This window comes from Rousettus aegyptiacus, unplaced genomic scaffold (genome assembly GCF_014176215.1).
Source record: "Rousettus aegyptiacus isolate mRouAeg1 unplaced genomic scaffold, mRouAeg1.p scaffold_m13_p_5, whole genome shotgun sequence".
Lineage (NCBI taxonomy): Eukaryota > Metazoa > Chordata > Mammalia > Chiroptera > Pteropodidae > Rousettus > Rousettus aegyptiacus.
Window position 1 is genome coordinate 22,430,222 of NW_023416308.1, and position 22,824 is coordinate 22,453,045.

General features: G+C 52.0%; 1 protein-coding gene across 3 annotated transcripts in view; it reads right to left on the reverse strand.

Annotated features, from left to right (window-relative positions):
* Positions 1-543: 543 nt before the first annotated feature.
* The window catches only part of TRPV4 (transient receptor potential cation channel subfamily V member 4), a 35,654-nt gene continuing 13,373 nt past the window's right edge, over positions 544-22,824 (reverse strand). For all 3 annotated transcript variants that reach the window (XM_016125043.2, XM_016125042.2, XM_016125044.2), the window contains exons 2-16: positions 21,883-22,299; positions 18,352-18,524; positions 14,281-14,433; positions 13,382-13,522; positions 12,469-12,767; positions 10,634-10,813; positions 9,134-9,292; positions 8,800-8,892; positions 8,430-8,503; positions 7,515-7,680; positions 7,201-7,267; positions 4,568-4,884; positions 3,262-3,389; positions 1,716-1,837; positions 544-1,241 (exon numbers count right to left, since the gene is read on the reverse strand). In XM_016125043.2, the coding sequence (XP_015980529.2) occupies positions 1,084-1,241; positions 1,716-1,837; positions 3,262-3,389; positions 4,568-4,884; positions 7,201-7,267; positions 7,515-7,680; positions 8,430-8,503; positions 8,800-8,892; positions 9,134-9,292; positions 10,634-10,813; positions 12,469-12,767; positions 13,382-13,522; positions 14,281-14,433; positions 18,352-18,524; positions 21,883-22,268 (2,616 nt within the window). In that variant the 5' untranslated portion in view covers positions 22,269-22,299 and the 3' untranslated portion in view covers positions 544-1,083. The remainder of the gene's footprint in view (positions 1,242-1,715; positions 1,838-3,261; positions 3,390-4,567; positions 4,885-7,200; positions 7,268-7,514; positions 7,681-8,429; positions 8,504-8,799; positions 8,893-9,133; positions 9,293-10,633; positions 10,814-12,468; positions 12,768-13,381; positions 13,523-14,280; positions 14,434-18,351; positions 18,525-21,882; positions 22,300-22,824) is intronic.

A 22,824-nucleotide genomic window follows, 5' to 3' on the forward strand; every position in this document is an offset into this window, starting at 1 on the left:
GACTCTCACTGCTCCAGCCACCACCACCACCCTTACGACGGCCGCCCGCATCCTTACCATCACCCCTCTGACAATGGTTCACCCATCTCTATGGCTGTCATCTCCACCTCCACTCTGCCTCTACCCAGCAGCTTTCCTGCCCCCACTGGCACATCATGACCCCCCCAACCAGCCTCACTATCCTCTGGTGAGCATTAATCTCCCCCACCAACATTACTCCAATAACTGTTACTTCCCAACCAGCACCACACCTCCCTCCAACAAAGCTATTTCCCGACCAGCGTTGTTACCCCCTTCAGCATTACGCTCCTCCCATTCCCTTATTTCTTCTACCTTCCCCATTACCACTCTAATCATCCCCATCTCTCAGGCCACCACCATCATCACCACCTGCAGTCCAGCCCCCGAACCACCACCTTGGCCATGACAATTGCCCTTGTTCTCATCCCCATCGCCCTACCGCAGGCATTTCTTGGCTCTCCCCTCTCCCTGCTGTCATCCCATGCCCGTTCCCACTACCATCCCACCCATCACCACCGTCTCCACCATTGGCAAATGAAAATTTATTGAGCACTGACAAATCCCAGACCCTCTACAGAATGCACAGGTGAAACCCCACCCTGAGGGCCAGGCCCTCAGCAAGGCCACCACACTGCTGTACGCAGCTCAGGGAATGGGGTGGAGCTGGGGGTTTGGAATGGGGTCCTGAGGCCTCTGCCAGGTTCCATTGAAGGGACCACACTGCTTTCCTGAGAGCAGAACAAATAAATAATGGAGAAGCCAGGGTGAGCCCCTGTGGGGCGAGGGGCCCTGGCATTGGCTTATGTGACTCCATGGGAGTGAGACAGGCACCCAGGAGCCCTTTTCCCAGGTGGGGAGGTGGAGCCGGGGGCAGGAGCCTGAGGATCAGAGGGTCCTGGGGCCACCCTGGTATCTCTGCCAGGCCCTCACCTCTGAGGCATCATGGGAGTGTGTGAAGGAGCCCCCAAGAGGCACCACTGACATGCAGATGGACTAGAAATGGGCAGGGGGAGGGCACGGGGTTGGGCTGCAGGCTGGAGACCCTGCCCCTGCCCGCAGTCCCTAGAGGGGGGAGTCATCAGTCCTCCATTTGGGGGGGTAGCTCTGCTGGTGGCCGTCGCAGCTGGGGTTCCCCATGTTGTCCAGCGGCACCACCACCTCATCTGGGTTTGAGTTTTTGTTCAGTTCCACCACGCGCGGCACCACCGAGGACCAGCGATCTGTAGTGAGCACAGTGGAAACGAGGGTTGGTGGAGAGCGCATACGCATATATCGAGCACCTACTGTATGCTGGGTGCTCCATAGTGATCTAAGGGGGGGAGGTACTATTATCCCCATTTACAGAGGTGGAAATGGGCTCAGATTAGGTGCAGCGCCTGCCCAGGAGCACACGGAGTAAATGGAAGAACCAGAATTCAAGGTCAGAATGCCTGAGCGCCGTGTCCTCCCCATGTCCTCTCCACTGAGTCTCATGCACTTAGTGCAGGGGAAGGGAGGTGCCCCAGGCGTTCACAGGCAGCAAAGGAAACGCAGTGGTCAGCCCACCCAACCCTCCCATTCCACAGACATGAACACTCAGTCCCAGAAAGGGACAGGCCTGCTCCAAGCCAATTAGCGATGAGAGTGGCCCAGGGCTTCCTCTCTGTGCCCGCAAATCACCGCCCCCCCAAACTTTCTCTAGTCCTTCCACTCACCCCTCCGGAGGCGACCCATGGTGTGCGAGAAGCCGTAATACTGGTAGCTCTCGTTCTTGCCTGGGTCCTCATTAATGATGCCCAAGTTCTGGTTCCAGTGAGACCAGTTCACCTCGTCCACTCTGGCAGGGCCAAGCAGACAGGGGTCAGGGGGAGCCCCCACTGAGAGGGCACCCTTCCCCATCCCCAGGCAGCCTCCCCAACACACCCTCCTCCTTATTTTTATTCTGGTAAAATATGCATAACATAAAATTTGCCATTTTAACCAAAAAAAAGTACACCACTCAGTGCATTAAATCTATTCCCAAGGTTGTGCAACCATTGATGTTATCTGTTTCCAAAACTCTTTCATCACCCCAAACAGAAATTCTGTACCCATTAAGCAATATAACTCCCCACTCCCCTCCCGGCCCCTGGTAACCTCTATTCTACTTCCTGTCTCTATGAATTTACCTACTCTGGACATTTCAGGTAAGAGGAATCAGTTTGTGGCCTTTGGGGTCTGGCTGCTTTCAGTTAACATGTTTTTGAGGTTCGTCCATGTTGTATGTAGCATATGCCAGTACTTCATTCGTTTTTGGGGTTGAATAATATTCCATCGTATGGTTCCTCCAAATTTTGCTCGCCCACTCATCTGCAGGCGGATACCCTCCTTCTTGATGGTCTCACCTCTTATATTTGGGACACCCTCATAGTCAGGCTACAGCCCCTTGGGCCCAGATTGGCTCAATATATTTTTTTCTTTTTAAAATGACTTTTGTTATTTTTATTCAACTTCCGTCTCTTGAGCAATCGCTATGTGTCAGGACCCAGCAAGGAAGATACATTCACTGTCCCCATTTTACAGATGAGGAAACCAAAGCTTTTAAAACTATTCATGCAAAGTAACAAAGCTGATAAATTAGAGTTGGAATCTGAACTTTGGGTTCGAGCTAAACAGGATTGAGTGACTGGCCTATGAGCTAGAGGCTATTTATTACTGTCCCCACTTCAGAGATGAGGAAACTGACTTTGCCTGACTCCAAGCATGACCCTGCACTCTCTGCTGGCAATCACTTTACAAAGAATGATTCACCTTAAGAGAAAAGACTGGCCCAGGGGTTCCCCTAAGAAGCTCGTGTTCCCCATGCACCTGGCCAACATCCCAGCTGGTGATTCCTCAGTTTCCCCCTTTCAGCTGAAGCACTGAATCCCACCCCATTGTTTCATGGATAGGGGGTGATGCCCCAAGGAGAGCACGGCCTCCAAGCCTCTGCTTCCCCCAGCAAGGGATAGAGGAGGAGTCACACCATGTGGGCGTATACGAGGTGCTGGCCAAGCATGTCTCCTGTGCTAACCCATCTAATCTGCACAGCCGATCTAGGGGGTGGTGCTATCAATGTCCCTATTTTCACCAATGAAGAAATCGAGCCTGGGAAGTAAAGCAACTTGCCCAAGATCAGCCATTAGAGCTGAACTTCGGCCAGACCATCAGTGGCTGCAACGGATAGAAAATGTCAGGAGATCTGACCTTGCAGGATGGTCCACCCCGCCCACCCTGCCTCACCTGAAGCACCACCTGCGGTCTGGAGTGCCGTCTGAGCTCTTGCCCACGGTCACCATCTCACCGGAGCGGAAGGCCTTCCTCAGGAACACGGGGAAGGAGCGCTCGATGTCCAGGATGGTGGTGGCCCACTGCAGGGAGGGACAAGTGAGAAGGCCACTAGTGAGCCTCTCTCAGCCTGCACCTACTGCCCCCATGGCCAAAATGACGCCATGGGCTGGGGTAGGCCGAGAAATAGGCTTCCCAGCTCCCTCTGCCCCTGGAAACAGGGTTATAAACTCAAACACCCACAGGGGCCTGGCAGAATGAATGAGCGAAGCAGGATCACATACAAGAAGACCGCAGCCCGAGCCCCATGACTCACGCACAGCAGTCGCCCCTCAGTGCTGGGAGTCACCAGGGAGGGATGGGGACTGGGAGCATAGCCCCATGTAAAGGAGGCAGCCGCCTCCCACCCACTCAAGTGCTGTCAGGCAGTTATGTGGGTCCGCCCTGTCAGACTTCCAACTTTTCAACAAAAGGCCAGAAACCTGAAGTTTTATATGAAATCTCTTAAATTGAAAAATTCTGCATTTCATTTTTTAAAAATATGGTGATGTGAAAAAAGTAAATCCAGTCTGTAGGCTGTCACTTTACATTTTATGAGTTACACTCAGTTGGGAAACTGAGGCCAGAAAACGTTAAGTGGTATGGATGAGAGTCACCCTAGATACTTCTCTAAGACTAGATCTTGAAATGTACTGAGTCAAAGTAAGTGTGGGTGCTACATGCCTGGCCCTTGGGATGGCACTGTTTATTGTGAACCCCTAGGTTTGTGAACTATGCATGGCCCAGGCAGGCTGTGACTTCTAGGGCCTCCACTTTCTAGAATTGCACAGAAATCTTTGGGGAGCAAAGCGGGAGCTCCCCTGTGCCCACAAGGCCCATGTCCACACCAGCTTCTCCTCTACGACTGGGCACGCAGTGGGGCTTGGAAGCTGCCCCTGGGCTCAGAGTGGGGGCACACTGCAATGCCGATGCTCTCTGAGCATTTCCTGGTGCCGGGTGAGGTCAGCTGTGTCCTATGAGCTGGACTGCAAGGTGAATCTGAGACTACGACTGGTGGTCAAGCAAGAAGCCACTGGAAAATGCACCAGGTGGCTCTGGGAAGTAGGCAGCAGCCTCCGATGACTGTTTTACAGATAGGGAGGTGGAGGCAAAAGATGAGGTGGCTCTCCCAGAGAAGACAGATGAGGTGCAATGGGCCAGGTCTCCCCGTCTTGGAAAAAGGGCAGTTGGCGGGGTGCGGATGAGAGTCCTGAGGCCTCACCTGCAGCTTCCAGATGTGCTTGCTCTCCTTGGAGACCTGGCCCACCGTCTCCCCCATGAGGGCGATAAGCATGTTGAGGAGCAGCACGAAGGTGAGGATGATGTAGGTGACCAGCAGGATGATGAAGACCACAGGGTACTTGGTGCTGCTCAGCATCTCCAGGTCGCCCATGCCGATGGTCAGCTTGAAGAGGTCCAGGAGGAAGGTGCTGAAGGTCTCGCTGTCGCGGCAAGAGGGGTACGTGGGCACTGTGCAGTTGGTGTGGTCCTTGTCACACACTTTCATGTTGGCGCACGGGTTCAGGAGGGACACCAGGGCTGTGGGAGGGACGAGGGTGGCGTTCATTGACTGCGATAACACAAGCTGAGAGGCGGAGAGAACCAGTCCCATTTGATGGAGGAGAAAGCTGGGGCTGGGCAAGAGGAGAGCACTGGCCCAACGTTACCGAGCACGTAAGCCAAGCCAGGGACCAAACCTGGATCCTTCTGGGTCCAAAGCCATTACTTTTTTCACACACTCTTGCTAATGAAGAGGAGGTTCCTAGCATCTAGTCCAGCAGTTCTCAACTTGGGGCAATTTTTTCCCCAAGGGACACCTGGCAGTGTCTGGAGATGTGATTATCTGTTGTAACTTGAGGGGAGTGCTATGGGCACCTAGTAGGTAGAGGCCAGGGATGCTGCTAAACATCCCAACAGGCACTGAACAACCCCACAACAGAGAACTATCTGGCTCCAAATGTCAACAGTGTCAAGGCTGAAAAGTCCTAATCTAGATTATTGTTCCTAGAAGTCCTGAGAGCCTAGGATGCCAGCATTCCTGGTAACAGACTTTCTCTCAAATTCCTGTTTCTTGGCCCACACGAGCTCAGAGAGGAAGACAGGAAGCTGAAACCAGGTACTAGTTCTGACTGTCCCAGAAGCTGTGCTCGCTAAGGCCCTCACCCCCTCCAAACATCTCAAACTGATCATGGTGCTCATCCCTGCTCACTAAACCCAGACGAAACTTCAGAGTCCTTCTCAATAAGTTTAGCAGCGACAATGGCCCCTATACCATCCACAGCCGAGAGCATGAGGAGACTGAGCCCTTTCAGGTCAGTAGAAGATAGAATGCCATAGTGCCCCCAACCTGGGATTATGGTAAGCAGGTTCCAACTCATGTGCTCACGCTACTCAGTTGTGTAGTGGCTGCTGAAATGTGTTGGAAGGATTCTGAGACCCTGTCTGGACTCATCAGAAAAAGAGTTCTGTCATCTTGCAAAGTTCTGCAATGTCTTCCATGGGCACAAACATGGGGAACAGCCACACATGTGTCATGTTTGTGTTATGTCAACCTCAGACTAGGGATCTAATGTCCCATAGCAGGAGAAGTCCGAGGACCAAGCTGACCACTAAGTTGCTACTGCCTCACTTTCTATAATTAGGACCATAGTAGGGTCCGACTCTTGACCTGAATCCCAAACCATTGTGGAACCCTTGATACTCTGTTTAGTTCTTCCTAGTCTTATCCTTAGGAGGGGATAGTCTTATCCTAGTCTTATCCTTAGCTAAGGCTAAGTTCTGGTTCCCCAAAATAACCCACCCAGAGCCTCAGCCCCTTCTGGGTTAAAATAGCACCACCATCAGACTGCTGCTCCAGTGCTGGTCCCCAGACCAACCTCCTCAGATGTGAGTGTGGCCTGGTGAAGCTGGATCTGGCCACTGCCTTTTGGATGCCGGGCACTGGATGGCAGATCACCCATCCCTTGGGGACCAGCCCAATGGCTTGGTCAGTTTTCCCATGGTCCTTCCCTTATAGCCTGTGACACTGAGGTCCCATGGCATCATGGAAAAAGCATATTGGAGGGAGCCAGTATTGAGCTTTAAAAAGGACTGGGCAGGTAGATTAATCACTAAAATTTGCCCTCCAATGTATCCACAGCCCTTCAGTGTGGCGTGGCAGCTCCTTCCATCAAGAGGGAGAGACCATTTCCCCTTTCTATGAACCATGGCTGTCCTTGAGATTTGCTTTGGCCAATAGAGTAAGGCAGAGATGATGCTGTGCTAGGCAGTGACCTTGAACACTTCCACGGTCATTCTGGTAACCCTCAGACCACCATGTGACCAAGCCCAAGCAAGCCAGTTAGAGGATGAGTGACCATGGGGAAGAGAGCAAAGTCACTTCTACTGAGGCCATCCTAGTGAGACTAGTCATCTGGCAGCCAACCCACCCACCGACTACAGACACAGGAGCCCATCTGCATCAGTCAAATCTGGCTCAGGTAAGCACAACCACCCAGCTGACCTGTAGACTTGCAAGCAGTAAATAAACAGTAGTTGTTTTAGGCCACTAAATTCTAGGTAGTTTCTTTTGCTATAATAGCTAATAAGCCAGTTTTACCATTTCCTAGCTTTTGGACTTGGGCAAGTTATTATACCTTTCTAAGCCTCATTTCCTCATCTCTAAAATGGAATCATAAAGGCACTTCCTTACCTTGCAGACTTGGGAGGATTAAATGAGGCAGAGCTGGGAAAGGGCTTAGCCCAGTTCCTGGCATGCACTGAGAACTCAACCAACCCCAGTTATTTTCCTCCACATGCCATGGTTGCTGTCCTTGTACCACCCCCACCAGGCCCACCTGGGCACTCAGAGCTCACCTGAAGCGTAGCCGATCATGAAGAGTAAGTAGACCAGCAAGAAGCGGAACAGATCTTTGAAGAGGATCTAAAGAACCCAGCAGGATGATGGAGGCAAAGATGAGACACACGGTTTCTTACTTTCCCAGGGTCTCTATCTAAAATCTTCTTCCCATCTCCACCCTTGTCCATCCCAGATAGCCAGGCCCTGTCTGCTGCCCCCACAGTGCCCCACACCCTCAGGTCCGAAGGCACTGTCTACACACACATGGTGTGTACACGGTGTGCATGGCTCTCTCCGGGACACACAGTCCAGAGGGTCCCCTGCTCCATACCTTCTGGATCATGATGCTATAGGTCCCCGTCAACTTCAGCCCACGGGTGAAGTAAAGGGCATTCATCCAGCCCAGAACCAAGGCAAAGACCATAACAGCCAGGTAGGCCTCAATCCCCGCCAGGTAGAGGGCCGCCGAGACGATCACCAGCACAGAGTAGATAAAGCTACAGGCAGCACAGACCACCAGATGGGAGAGGGGACAATGAGGCCCTGAAGGGGAAGACACACTCCAGGCCCTCCAGGATATCAGGGCATCCCAATGCCCTCCAGACCCCCAGGAGATAAACGAAGTAGATTTGCTGGGTTCTCTAGTATTCTGTTGACCAGAACATTCAATTAATTGATAATTATTGTGTGTGCAATGGCTCTGAGGATTGGGATGGTGTGTCTGAGATCCCAAAGTGATGCCCTTTGGAATTTCTAAAGAAAGATTCAGCAGTGTTCAGTGGAGGTTTTGTAGCTAACTCTACAACTAACTCTAACTCTAGTGAATTTTGCTGCTAACTCTAAGGGAAAAGGAAAAGATGTAGCACACACAGTATCTCATCCTGTGCCCTAGGCAGACATCATCAATCAATCACAGCTGTCTTTCCTACTAAACACATACACAACCTAAGGATTCTTCTCAATATGGCATTCCAGGCAGACATTAGCAATCAGTCACCAGCATACGAGACTAAATCATTTCTATCCATGTGTAAATGGCAACTCTCTAGCAACTAGAATCTGGCTTTAATCAGAAGATCGTATTGCTTGACATTAATTGACCTTGTCCTGACTTTGACTTACAGCTGTCCTGGCTTACTGATTTTACTCCTAATAAGGTCAGTGCCGCTCCTCCAATCTGAAGAACGTCCCAGCCCAAATCCAGCTTCCTCACCCATAAGCTGCCAGCCTGGAGACCTCGACTTACTAGAGTAGCTGGAAGGAGCCATCGATGAAGAGAGAGTTCACTCCAGGGCATTTCTTCATGAACAAGTCTTTGATCTGGAGGTGGGGAGGAGGCGTATGAGAGGCATGGACCAGCAGGAGTGCTAAGGGAAGAGAGGGGAGGAAGAGGAAGGGAGTGGAGAGAGGAAGGCAGAGTGTGATACAGAGAAAAGACTCTTTTCTGTTGGAAAAGGAGAAAAAGGCAGAGGAGAGTGTAGGGATGGAGAGGGAGGCAAAAGAAGAAAAGTGCGGAGTAAAAGGAAGAAGGAGAGGAGGAGGAAGAGAGAAGAACTAAGAGAAGTGGAGAAGGAGGAGGATGGGCAGGGTAGGTGGGGTTGGGGCAAAGCACTCACATTGGTAAAAAAGAACAGGACCCCAGTGAAGACTGTGATGATCTCGCCAGCCAGCCTCAGGTAGTCCACCGTGGTGCGGTAAGGGTATGGCGGCTAGGGCGCAGGGGACACAGAAGTCCTCACCGAGCCCCACCAACATCTGGCCCCAGATCCAGATGTTCCCCCAAAGCCCCAAACATCTGGATCCTGGGAAGCCTCCTCTCTTCCTCTCTTCCACCTGAGCGTTGGCAAGACACCTCCCCATCCTGTTCCTAAGCCTCCTCCACTCCCTCCCACAGGGGACCCATGAGGGCCTGGCTGTGCCCCAGCTCCTGCCCAGCTCGGGGTCACTCACGGTGCCCTCCAGTGGCTGGTAGTAGGCAGTAAGGGTGAAGATGACCATGGCGCACAGATAGGAGGCCACGTTGATGTAGAAGGAGACGGCTCCGAACTTGCGCCACTTGTCACGCAGCAGCTCATTGATGGGTTCCACAGCCAGCATGTCATGGCGGTTCTGTGGGCGGCAAGGTGGTCGGGGGCTGCCATCCCAGTGGACAGGCTGACTTCAGTACACTTTCCCCTACCCTCTGCCCCGAGAGCACTTTCTCCTCCTAACACACTCTTTAGTGACACTCAAGCATTCACAGGGGACTCGATGGGGAACCAGAATCAACCCAAATTCCTAGGCTCCGCATTCGAGGCTCTGCCTAGTTCAGCCCCAACTTACCATTCCAGCCTATGCTAGACTCAGAACCCAGAGCCAGAGAGCTATTCTCATGGTCCCCAAACTCCAATCTGTGGATGTACTGAGGTATTAGAAGCAAAAATCACCTATGTAGCTTGCCAAAAATATAAATTCCTGGGCTCCAACCTCAGAAATTTTGATTCAAGAAGCAGGACTGGGAAATTTAGCCTAAGGGTGATAAACACTTGACCCATCACAATTTTCCGATTCTGAACCCAGGGCAGACATCAATAATTGAGTCCTGCATGACAGTTCTCTATTTCGTTTCCCAGGCAGACACTGCCAACCACTCAGAGTTTGCACTAGAGATGCTAAACCTCTAATCACTCCCAATCTAAACCAAGTCGGTCACTAATGCAAAGATGAGGGAAGTGAGCTCCAGCAAGGAACAGCATCCATCTAAGCTAGACAGGGCCAGGGCTTAAAGGGAGACCTGCACTCACATGCCAGCACTTTCTGTCCCATTCGTACAGCATCCTGTCCCTCTAATGACTTGAGATTCTTTAGAACCATGGATCTGTGCCACAATTTAGCCACAAAGATGCTATTTCAGTATTATTCCTAATAGTTAAAGGCAGAAACAAACCTAAACAAGAAGGGAGGGCTGGTTCGTTAGAATGTGGTACATATACACACAGCAATGATAATGCAGAAGACTATTTAATGGTACAGAATAATGTTCACAAAATACTGCTAAGTTGAAAAAAAAAAAAGAGCTTTCAAAATTTCATGTAAGAACTACTCATGATAACACTAGCCAGGCCATTCTAAAATTAACTCATGGTTCTCCCATCGACCCTATGAGATGTGCACTACCCTTATCTCCATGTTACTGATGAGGAAGCTGGGACTCAGAGAGGTTGGGTCACCTGTCCTGAGTCACACAGCATATAAATCAGAGAGCCAGAATCCCAACCCAGTCCTGCCTGCCCCTGAAGCCCAGCTAGACGCTGTTCTGGACACTCGGTTGGCACTTTCTTTTGGGCTCAGTCCACAGACCTACTGCTTTGGGCCACGGAGGCTGGGCTCCCTGACACAGCCCTGTGGTCCCTTCCCCACCCTCAGCCACACCTGTCCTTCTCTGGGCCTTGTCCCCGCCCTGGCGCCCACCTCAGTCTTGCTGCTGTAGACCAGGATCTCCAGCACAGAGGCCTCTTCCCCGCATGTGTCCAGAGAGGACAGGTCGTAGAGCGAGGAATACACCGGCCCGTACGCCCAGTCCTTGAACTTACGGGACAGGTGCCTGGTGTCCTCATCCGTCACCTCCCGACGGATGATGTGTTGAAAGATCTGCATGGGAAAAAGAAGGGTTAAGGAGTTCCAAAGAGGGGCATTAGCAGAAGGACCCCACAGCCCAGCACGGCCCAGCAAACGGGGCCTTCCCAGAGAGCAGGATGGAGCGGAGGGAAAATACTTACTGGGCATGCGCTGTGTGCCGGACCCGCCTCCTCACATCATCTCGTTTAAGTCTTTGCCTTAAAGTCTGAGTTTACAGATGAGCAAATGGAGGCTCAGAGAAAAGAAGGGTGTTCTCTGAGGCCACACAAGCAGTCAGCTGAAGCCAGACTGAACATAGGCCAGCCTTAAAAAATTCTGACTTGTAATGAATATCTTCTTTATGTAATGAAAACAGCAATTAATCGATCTTGTTAATATGTTCCTTCTAGTAATAATTATGATCCCGGTGCTTCCTGTTACCATTTCTACTCTCTTTGTCTTACACAGAGAGAAACAGGAACACAGACAGGTGGGGTTGCCCAAGGCCACCCGGTTTAGTGGGATGAAGCCAGAATTTAAACCCAAGCCTTTTCTATCACCTCAGGACTCTGGCATAAATTGCAATTGTAGCAATTTTTGCTATATTTTTAATAGAGTAATAATAACCTCTACCTTTTATTGAGCACTTACTATCCATCCCAGGCCCTGTGCTAAGAGTTTTAAGTGGATCACCTGACTTAGTAGTCAGAACAACACTATGACAACAGGGTACTGTTATTATCCCCATTCTACAGATGAGGAAACTGAGGCACAGAGAGGAGAGGTGAGAAACCTGAGGTCATGTGCTGAAAAGTAGCAGAGCCAGGCCTCGGACCTAGGTGCTCCTGACTCCTGAGCACTCGGATTTAGTTCTCAATCAAGGTGATGGTGTTCCCCAAGGGACATCTGGCAATATCGGGAGACATGTTTGGTTTTCGCAGTAATGGAGGTGCTACCGGCATCTCATGGGTGGAAGCCAAGGATGCAGCTCAACACCCTACGGTGCGCAGAAGAGCTCCCCACCCCAGAACCATCCAGCCTCAAATGTCGGTAGGTCCAAGGCTGAGAAATCCTGTGCTTTGTGGTCCAGAGAGGGTGAGGAACTGACACAGGCCACTCAGTAGGTTAAGGGCTGAGGCAGGACCCCAGCAGCGGGGTACGGGGGATCACGGCAGGGCTGGAGCCTTGGGACTCAGGTTCCCATCAGTGGCTTGTCCTAGCAAGTGGGAGTGTGGCTGTGAGCATCCAGCAGAGTGAGATGAGGAGGCTCTGGGATGAAGCTGAGTAGACTGGCTGGACAATAGGGAGCCATAGCGGGCTCTTGAGCTGGGACATCTGCACACTGGGGTTGGCATGATGAGAGGGGGTTGTGAGTGTTAATAACAATGAATACCAGCAGTAGCTCCTCCTCTGTGTGTGTGTTTGTGCATCTGTGTGTGCGTGTGTGCATGTGTTTTTGTGTGTGTGCATATTTGTGTGCATGTGCATGTGTGTGTTTGTGTGTGCATGTGTGTCTGTGAGTATGTGCATGCGTGTGTGCATCTGTGTGTCTGTGAGTATGTGCATGCGTGTGTGCATGTGTGTGCATGTGTGTTTGCATGCATGTGTGCGTGCACGTGTATGTGCACTTGTGCGTGCACGTGTGGGTGGGTGGGTGGGCCGGCTTCACCCCTGGGCCCTGCACTCACCCCAATCTTGCCCGTCTTGGCGGCCATCATGAGGGGCGAGAGGCCATCGTTGTTGAGCACGGCCTCCAGGTTGCTGTCGGGGAAGAGGCGGGCACACTTGAGCAGCAGCAGGTCGTACATCTTGGTGACGAACTTGGTGTTCTCGCGTGTGTTGTCAGCGATGGCCACCAGGGCGTGCAGCACGGTGTTGCCGCGGGAGTCCTGCCGCCGCATGTCCGCCTTCTTGTGGGGATTCTCCGTCAGGTAGTTGACGATGTGGGGCTGGTTGGTGCAGGCAGCCAGCGACAGGGGGAGCTCACCTGCGGGCCGGGGGTGGGGGGAGCGGTGATGAGGCGTGAAGGGGGCCCAGGGTGGAGCTCTGCCTGCAGATTCTTGGTGGAACAGACCCCTGACGTCAGATGCAGCACCAACAGTCAGTGGGCACATGTCCTACGGTGACCACATATGTTTGTGTGGATGCTGGGGAGACGGGGTGTGACATTTTGGAGCAATGGCTATGCAATTTAGAGGCTGTAAGGGATTCTTTGAGGGATTTTGTCCCTGAACCCCACACACATATCATGTGAAAGTCAAAATCTTTCATTGGTCCGATCTTTCACTGGAGCGTGGCAGTGATTGATGCAGTGTGGGCCCCACAATCTGTCCACTGATCCCAGCATACATTGGACTAAAGAATGCACATGAAAAGACACGGGGTGCTGACACCCCATCATGATCCCCACTGTACTGATGGGAAAGCTAAGGCTCAGGGTAGTGAGGCGACACTCTACCCCCACAAAGGCAAGACCTTGATGCCCCAAACCAACACGCGACCTATGTACAGCGCACCATCTGGGCCCTGCGTATCTAGGGAGGAGTCAGGGCTGTGGACACTACCAGGATTCTGGACACAACCCCCAGCAGGCCTTCTCACCAAAGTAGAAGTAGCCCCCCTCGTCTTTGGGCTGGAAGAAGCGCCCCCGGGCCTGAGCGTGGACGTCGGCTCCCTGGGCTACAAGGAGCTCCACGTAGTGTTTACAGCGGCGCTCGATGGCGATGTGCAGGGCAGTCTGACCTGGGGAGGGGGAGGGGAAGTCACCCAGGGCTCTGGCAGAGCAAGCAGAAACCAGATCCAGCTTGAAGGAGGTCAGGTGCACAGTGTGGAGACGGGGTGGCGGCTGCAAGCCAGAACCTTGGCTGGCTCCATGCAAGGGCCATAACAGACCTTCTCCCCGGATGTGGCGCCTCTGATGCAAGAAGTCCTAGACCTGCTGTGTCGTGTAAGCAGAATTTTAGGCTCAAATTATATCTGACTTGTAGTATGCCAGGTGTGGGAAACTTTCAGACTCACAAGAGGCTTTAGCCCTAGAGGCACGGTGGTCTCACAAGATTCTGGACTCGGGATATAAAGTTCACACCCTTTCCTCGTATTTGGGAATCTGAAAAATTGAGTCTGATTCATAGAATCCAGAATTTAGGCCCAGGAGCTGGGACTTGTGACTCCTTTGCCTCTTAGCGCTATTGGCTCCTAGAACTATTAGCATAGTGCTTCAGTGTGTTCGGAACCACAGCATCTTAGGTCCAGAATTCCAAGTTCATGGATCACTGGGCTCAGTGCATCTCAGAATCTTGGCGCCTTTCCTTCTGAAATGCAGAATATCAGGGCCAGAAGGGGTAGTTACTGTTCCTCCATTTGTTCATTCATTCATTCAACAATCAGTTTGCAGGTACATGCTGCACTTGGGGCTCAGACCAAGTTCTCCGAAGTCAGACAAGCGAGGACGGTGCCCCGCCCCCGCCCCTCCATCAAGTCGCAACCTGCCCGGGGCCCACCTCGGTAGTAGATGTCCCGGAAGGGTGAGTTGATGAACTCGCGCATGTTGCCAGTGCGCTCGGCGATGTCCAGAAGCACAGGGATGGTGTCGTTTCGGCCATTGCTCAAGTTCAGCAGGGCCTTGGGCAGGCAGGTCTTCCCTGTGGACGGCTCTGGGGAGGACAGACGTACAGGATGAGGGGTATTCCGCCCATGGCTCAGCACTACTGGACAGGGAGCCAGAGTACCTGACTCTGTCATGCCTCCTCTCTGAGCCAGTTCCCTATCTGCCCCTCATGGAACTAAGGTGGGGGGAAGAGGTCAATTAAACTCAGAGGGGCCAAAGTTCTTTCAAATCTGGGAAGCCACAGACTATAGAGAGATTGGTATTTACCAAAGCAGATTTGGAAGGAATTTTTAAAATCAAATAAATGGAGAGAATGCTGGGTTAAACAAAGCCAACCGAGTTTCTTTACTACAGGACTTCTCAGAGCCTTTAATGTGCTAATGAAGGTTGTGAACCTCTAAAAGCCGACACAGCAGGCAGACTTGGCCCACCTCCTTGAACACAGATTCTTTTCCCCTGAAGCATTTGCACTAGTGCCCCTAGAGGGGACGAGGGGAAGTTCAGTGTTCCCCAAAGTGTGGGCTGCTTGCCAGAGTGGTTCTGAGTTACCTAAGGGGGAGTGGGAGAAGATTTTGGAGGCTCCATGGATGCGGTAATAATAACCCTGACGGCGTGCCGTGAGCAAGTTTCATCTCATCCTCAAATCTCTCATGATGTCAATGTCTGCTACTAATGGGTCCTTAACATCGACATTAACACTTGTTAATGTTCCTTTGCAATTTTCTTTCCCTCGGATTAATTTTTATGGTTGTATGGGTTGCTTTATACCTTAAAGGGGTGAGTCAATGAAAAGAAAACCCCTGTGAATCAGGCATGCAGCAAAATCATGCTGGGGGCTCGGGAATGGCCAGATGCAGGAATGGGATCGGGACGGGAGCTGCAGGTGTGGACTGAGGTGCCCATTTGGGAGCCAGGCACGTTGGGGTTCAGATCCAGCTTTGGTCCAATTTCTGTGCAGCCTTTTCTCTGCTTCAGTTGCCTTTCTAGCGAAATCAAGGCCACAAAGGGAAATAAATGGATGAGCCAACATGTTGATGAGCCCAGAGCCAGGCAGATAGGAGTCCTCTGTAAATGCTACTATTGCCGCAGCTCTGCCATGGGAGGTGCTTTAGGAAGCTCACCTGAGAGGCGGGAAATCAATGGGGAGAAGGCGAAGACTCACAGAGACCTGAGTTCCAGTCGCAGTGCCCCCAGGAGTGAGGTTACTTGGACAAGCCTCATTCCTGGCAGCTTCCTGCTGCACCCATGGACCCCAGCTCAGAGTCAACACCAGATAACTATTTCCTGAATAAGTAACGGACTCCAGTTCCCCATCTGCATAAGTGGAAGAGGGGGTGCCCCAATCCTGGCCGAGGCCCCTGGGAATTCTGTCCAGACATACCCACGCTCAGCTCTAATCTGGAGGTGGCATCGGTCTATTTTCTAATGGTGAGGCAACTCGCAACTCTTCATGCTGACCTCATCATCTTTCTCTCCCAAAACACACTCCCAGCCTGCTTATGCCCCCTTCTCAGAGGATGGTATCCCCAGCCAGCCAAACACTCTTGTCCTTGTCCTCCCTTCTGCCCCGCATCCACCTGCCGCAGCAGCTGGAATGGTCACCTCAAGTACAACTCTGATCATGGTCAGCAAGAGGTCATTTGCACATGCTGTCCCTTTACCTCCTGCCCAGTCCTTCCTCTTCATTTCACCTGATTAACTGCAACTCATTCAAACTCAGCTCAAGTGTCACCTCTTCCAGGAAGCTCTCCCAGATTTTCCTGACTAGCTCAAATCCTCCAATACAGCCTCTTGTTGATACGCATTATAGTTTGTAACAGTGGATTCATTTCTGTGATCGCTTGACGAATGTCAGTCTCACTCAGGACAGGGTCACATCTGCTTCACTGACCATTGTCTGCCCCATGCCAAAGGCAGCAGCTGACACATAGTAGTTGCCCAATAACCATTTGTTGCATCAATAACATTCAATAAAGGGGTGAGCTGGACACCTCAGGAAATTCCAAACCACAGGTAACCCAAAGTGGTTTATATGGGATGTGGAACTAGACCTTAGATTGGGCTTCTGCATCCCCAGACCCAGGCTAAAGCAGGGTGGGGGGCTGCCAGCCTGGGTCCTGAGATGAGATACCAAGACTATCTTCTCCACAGAAATGGAGGCACGCAGTTCCGAGATTCATCCACCAGGTGGCGCAGTGGCTCTGCCTACAGGGGAGGATCAGGCTGCCGCAGTGGGTACCCTATTTTAAGAAAAACGTCAGACTTTGTTGGTGGTGGCAATGGGGTTTGTCACAGATGAGCTCATGAGCCTCTGGCTAGAAGAATATGCAGGAGAAGACCCAGGTTTTGCGGGGCCTGTGACTGATACAACTTGGGGGTCTTGCTTATAAAACAAAACATAATTATGAATTCAAAATTAGGTCCAGGGCCTAAGAAGGGGCCAGACCAAATGAGGGGCCCTGCAGCTTAATTAATAGGCCTCATGGTAAGTCCTCCTTCACACATACTCTATTGTCTACTATTTCAGGGACCCTCCCCCAAGCCTACTTACAGTCCCCCACCCATATTTAGATGCATAAGAAGCCAGAAGCCTTGGTAAGCTCCACAAGGTACTGCTCTCCCCACTGAAGTCACAGGCCCCATGGCCTCCATTTCACGGGGGTTCACTCCACCGCAAGACTCCCCGCTTTTGCCTAATGAAATTGGGGAAGCCAGGAGAGGACATCTGGCCAGGGCTTATATGTGGGTTATCTCTGGTGAGGTTATTCACCTTGTCACTGAGACCCATGAGGGCAGAGAGGAGCCTTCATCCTCCCACAATTCTAAGTGTGTGACCCAAACAAGGAGATATAGTCTGGTCAGGCACCATGAATAAATATTTTTTATAAATCCAGTAATTTATAAATATTAAATTAAAATTTTTTTTCAGACATACATAATGATACTGAACTGTATTGTTTTGGTGTTCAGAGAATCGTAAGGTTGATAAAGGTATATGTGAAACATATACCACAGATTCAGTCACCCTGTTTTGGCACTTAATTCATTTAAAGTATCTGAAGTCTCAAAAAAAAAAAAAAAAAAAAAAGGCCCTCCTGACCTCCCCGAAGCTTTGATAGTTCCAAGTTGTAGACCACTGCCGCCCTTCCTGAGACAGACCCTCTTTTGTAGCAGGTGACATAATTCACATTTTATATTGATCTATAGGATCGTCTGGCCAGTTAATTATGGCTCACCTGGCACCTAGCAAATAGCAGGTGGCTGACTTGGGTCACGGGGCTCACAGGCTAACTTCTTGGATTTACAAAGAAGGCCTGGGGCAGCAGAAGGAGCTGGTGTCCCGAGGTGGGTGTCTGGAACCTGGACAAGGCTGGAGGGTGAGCTCTCTGGGTTGGGGGAGTCCTAGGGCAGTGGTGACAAGGCCTTCAGCCTTGGGAAGGAAGCTGGAAACCTGGGTGGGGATAGGGCAGAGCCCAGGAGCAGAAGCAAGAATCCTGGCCCCATGCCCTGCCCCTCCCCAGATCTCTGCTCAGAGGGAGAAGGGGCTCCTGGGACCCCAGCTGTCTTAGGCTCGGCACTATGGAATCTCTCTTCTCAAAGGCCAGGACATACAATTATTATTCCCCAGTTTACAAACGAGGAAATTGAGGCTCAAAGAAGCCACACATCCCTTAAATGGTGGAAGTAGAATTTAAAACCAGGGAGATGGTTTTTTTTTACCTGCTACACTGACCACTTCATAAATAAAGGGTGGATAAATGAATGAATAAAGGGAGATAAGGCCAGAGAGGTTAAGTAAGATGGTAAAGGATACACAGATCCAGACTCCCTATCGAGTGCTCTTTCCGGCCAGTGATGCCCACAGACCCAAGGGAAAATGCTGAGGTTTTGGAAATGGAGCCCGCAATGCCAGGCCTCTCCCACCCCTGGCTGGCCTACCCACTATCCCAGCTGGGTGGCTCACCCCGGAACTCCTCATCGGTCAGGCGCTTCTTGTGGGTCAGCAAGAAGGGGAGCAGGCCATCCAGGTCGGCGGTAGAGCCTCGGGACACAATGTCAAAGAGGATGGGCCGGTTGAAGACTTTGAGGATGGGGGGTGGCTGGGGCGCGGGAGCTTTGGGGCTCTGCGGCTGCTTCCTGGAGGTAGGGAGTCAGGGTGATGGGAGGGCTCATCCCCCCCGCCCACCCCACCATCCCTGGAGCCCCTAGGGATGGTGGGGGGCAGCCAGAGCCCAGGGAGGGACCAGACTGAGAGGAGAGCGACAGCTGGAGACACAAAGGAATGTTTTATCCAACACACTCTACCTCGTACCTACTGTGTTGGGTGGACAGACAGATAGGATAACCTGCCTATCCCTCCATCCGTCTGTCCAGACACATTTCCATCCATCCATCTACCCTTCCATGTTTCCATCCATCCTTCCATTTTTCATTTTTGAATATTTACTAAGCTAGAAAGAGACTGAAAGAAACAAAGACAGTGAGAAAATAAAGGAGGAACATCAGACTAAAAGATAAAGGAACTCATTCACTTACTCAACCAATCACTCATTAACTTATTCATTCGACAGACATTTAAGACGAATGGGGCCATGCAAATAGGTGTCTAGTCCAAGGCCCAGCACACAGTAAGCCCTCAATAAAAGTTAGCTGGCATTACTGTCATTATTTAGCGCCTACTGTGTGCCTGGTACCTAGAGGTGCAGTAAGACTGGGAAGGAGACGAAGGGAGAGAGGGGCAGGAGAGAGCGCGCCATGACAGAGAGGAGGCAGTCTGGAGGCCAGGGCACGCAGCGGGCAGTGGGCAGGGGCGGGGAGCGCCCTTGCTAGTGAGCCCTCTGGTGGTGGGCACTGAGGAAGGGCAAGGTGGTGCTCTCCTGATGATGGGGCTCAGAGACTGGCACGCCCCCTAATGAGGGCACCTGCAGTGCCTCCACTTGACCTGCTCCTGAACTTTGACCTTGGAGTCAAAAAATCTATATGAAAAGAATCCCCTTGCCCCCTGTCTCACTAAGGTGACCTTCAGGGTGTCTGAGGACCTTAGCTGCTCAGCCATACCCCAGTTCCTCCATCACCCCTCTAAAGCCCTTAGCCTTGACTGTGTGGGTGCCTGAAGTGGGGGGTCTGAAGGAGGAGAAGGGGAGGCATGGAGCCCACTAGCTTCCAACAGGACCTTGGAGGAACTGGGACACTGGGCATTTTGCCGTCCTGGGCCTGTTTCTACCTGAGGTTGTGCGGACCATCCAGTAGTGTGTGGGTGGCTATGAGGCCCTGTTCCTTCCCTCTACGTGGAATACTTTTCCCCTCTCTGTGTGGCTGCCCCTTCTCACCCCTTAGTTTTGGGCTTGAGCATCAGCTCCTCTCAGAAGCCCTCGGGAACCACCATTCCTACATCAGCTCCCCTCTCCCACCTCAGTGCCTCCTCCAACTGAAATTGTATAGTCACGTGCTTATTTCCTTGCTTATTGCCTGTTTCACTCTTCAAGTGGAAGGTGCCACCTGAGTAGGAGCATATTTGGTCTGGCTGACCCCGGAGCCCCAGGGCCAACCCCACTGCCCGACATGTGGTGGGCACTGGAAAAACATTCATTGAATGAGTCGATGCCTCAGTAAAAAAATAAAGGGGACAGCTCCTGACCAAGCAAGGGCCGAGAAGGTGAATGTGCTTCATCCGAGGGCATAAAGGAATCTGTGATCAGCAAGAAGGACAGGGGAGGACCAGGTGACAACAGGACATCTCCAGGCTTCATGATAATCCTTCAGATGCAGAGACCTGAGAGGCATGTCAAGGGGTTTTCGTGGGTAGAAGGCTGGACCGGTAGGTGGCAGATCGATAGATGGGTAGATAGGTATTTGAATGCGTGATGATGGATGCACAGATTAGAGAAACGGATGAACAGGTGGGAAGATGAGTAGCTGGATAAATGAGTGAGTAGCTGATGAAGAAAAGAGTTGAGAAAAGGGTCAGTTCAGGGAATTTTAGCAACAGCAGCATCCGGACCTAGGAAGGATCATAAACTGAGCTAGTTCAGCAGGAGCAGAGGCTGGGAAAAGCAGTAACAATGAGACTGTAACCCCCACTTCCTCCCCTAAATTGCAAAAATTGTGGGGATGTCCCCAGACTCCCTAAATAATCAGGAAGGAGGACTCAACCTCTTAAGGTAGGGGGTCCACAGGTGACAGAGAGCAGGGTCATGCTGCAAACAGAATGCTGGGAGCCTAGGTTTACAAAATGTCACACAAACCACAGAAGATGTCAGGCAAAATGCCTTTGAGTCTGGAGTCCAGGCTGCAGAAATCAGCTCAGCAGAACCTACTGTTTGGGGTCCAGTCAAGGCGTTCTAGGACAGTGGTCCCAACCTTTTGGCACCAGGGACCGGTGTTCCTACGAGACTCTAATGCCTGATGATCTGAGGTAGAGCTGAGGTGGTGATGCTAGCGCTGGGGAATGGCTGCAAATATAGAAAAAGCTTCGCTCGCTCACCCGCCACTCACCTCCTGCTGTGCGGCCCTGTTCCTAACAGGCCACAGAGTGGTACAGGTCCATGGCCCAGGAGTTGGGGATCCATGATCCAGGGGGTTGGAGGTTCCCTGTCCCCGGCTATGCCTAGCATAGAACGCGTCATTGAGAGAGCCATGTGCTGTTACCCGACCCAGGGACTTCTCTCTGCTCCCCTTCTCTTCTTTTAGCCAAGCCTCCTCCGTGGGAGAGAAAAGGTTAACGCTCTGGGGATTTGAATTCTTCCTGAGCACCAGAAGAGCCACCTGATGCCCAGGAATGAAGGTGATACTTAGAGAAGACCCAGGAGGACCAATTGGGGTGCGTCATCAGGAGAAGGAAGATGAATAGACGGATGGATGATAGATGAGTAAATGAAGGAAGACAAGAGTGAGCCAGTGGTGGAGCTAGTGAATGAGTGAATAAATGAATGGATGCACAGGCAGCTGGGTAAATGAATTGGTGGTAGGGAGGGAGGGAGGAAGGAAGGAAGGAAGGAAGGAAGGAAGGAAGGAAGGAAGGAAGGAAGGGAGGGAGGGAGGGAGGAAGAAGGAGGGGAGAGAAAAAAATAGAAAAAACATTAGAAATGAAATGAATAAATGATAAGTAGTTTGAAGAATAACTGGTTGGATGACTAGACCAGTAGGTAGGATGGATGGACGGATGGATAAGTGGTAGATGAATGGAAGGCTGACTGTACAAGTGGAGGACCAGAAAAATAGATGACAGATAAATAGGTGGGTAAATAGATATTTGAATGATGGTGGATGGATGGATCGATCCAACAGATAAACAGGTGGAAAGATAGGTAGCTCGAAGAATGGATGAGAGGATGATGGTTGAGTGGGTGGGTGGGTGGATGGATGGACGAATGGATGGATGAACAGACAAGTATATGAAAGAGTAGACAGGTGGGTAGGTGGATGGATGGGTGGGTGGGTGGGTGGATTTAACTCAGAGGAGGAGACCACTGGCCGGGCAGCCAGCAATACTCACTCCATGACCTTCTTCCTCCACCGCTTGTTGTCACTGGGGTGGTGACGATAGGTGCCATAGTCGAAGAGCGAGTCCATGGGTGCCTTCTTGGGCCCGGGCACCACTGAGGACTCGTACAGGGTGGACTCCAGCAGGTCGATGGGGTTGGGCACCCCCTTGCGGAAGGCACCCTGGAACTTCATGCGCAGGTTTGGTCGCCCCTCACCTGGGCCGGCGGGGCGGCCAGCATCAGGCGGCGAGGGCGAGGCGGAGCCGTCCTCCCCTTCAAAGAGGTTGGCCAGCGAGGAGAGGGGGAAGGCCTCCCCGCTGGAGGTGCCACTCTCATCCCCGGGGGGCTCGGCCACGTCCCCAGGTCCTGTACGGGGGCCTTCGCTGGGATCCGCCATGCTGACCCCGGGCCCGTCTGCACTGCGTGGCCTGCAAGGGAACAGCAGAGTCAGTCGGAGCCCGGCCAATGATGGGAGCTCCAGGAAGCCCCCTCCCGCGTGGGCAAACAGCACTGCTGCCAGCTGCTTCAAAGCCACCCTTGTAATGACAGGAGTGTGGGGCGGCCACTCCCAGATGTGGTTTGCTGCGAGCCCCAGGCAGGAGCTGCAACAGGAGTCTCTTTCAGAGACCTGGCAATGTGAGTCGGCCTCAGGTCCAGCTGCCCTGGGCGTTAGCTGGGGGAAGAAGGGCCTCAGAGTCACACCGGGACCCCAAACCTGGAGCCTGACACTCCCGACCGACCTAAACAGTTTTGGTGCCTCACTGAGCAGGGCTCCAAGTCAGGCTCCACACTTAGGAACCCTGTGATGACAGGAAAGTTGACATTTCACAGCCTTGGTTTTCTCACCTGTAAAATGGGGATGTCAGAGCACAGTGCCTGACACACAGTAAGCGCCCACTCAAATGTAGCCATTACCTGCATGCTTCGGGCACAGTAGGAGCTCAGAAAATCCG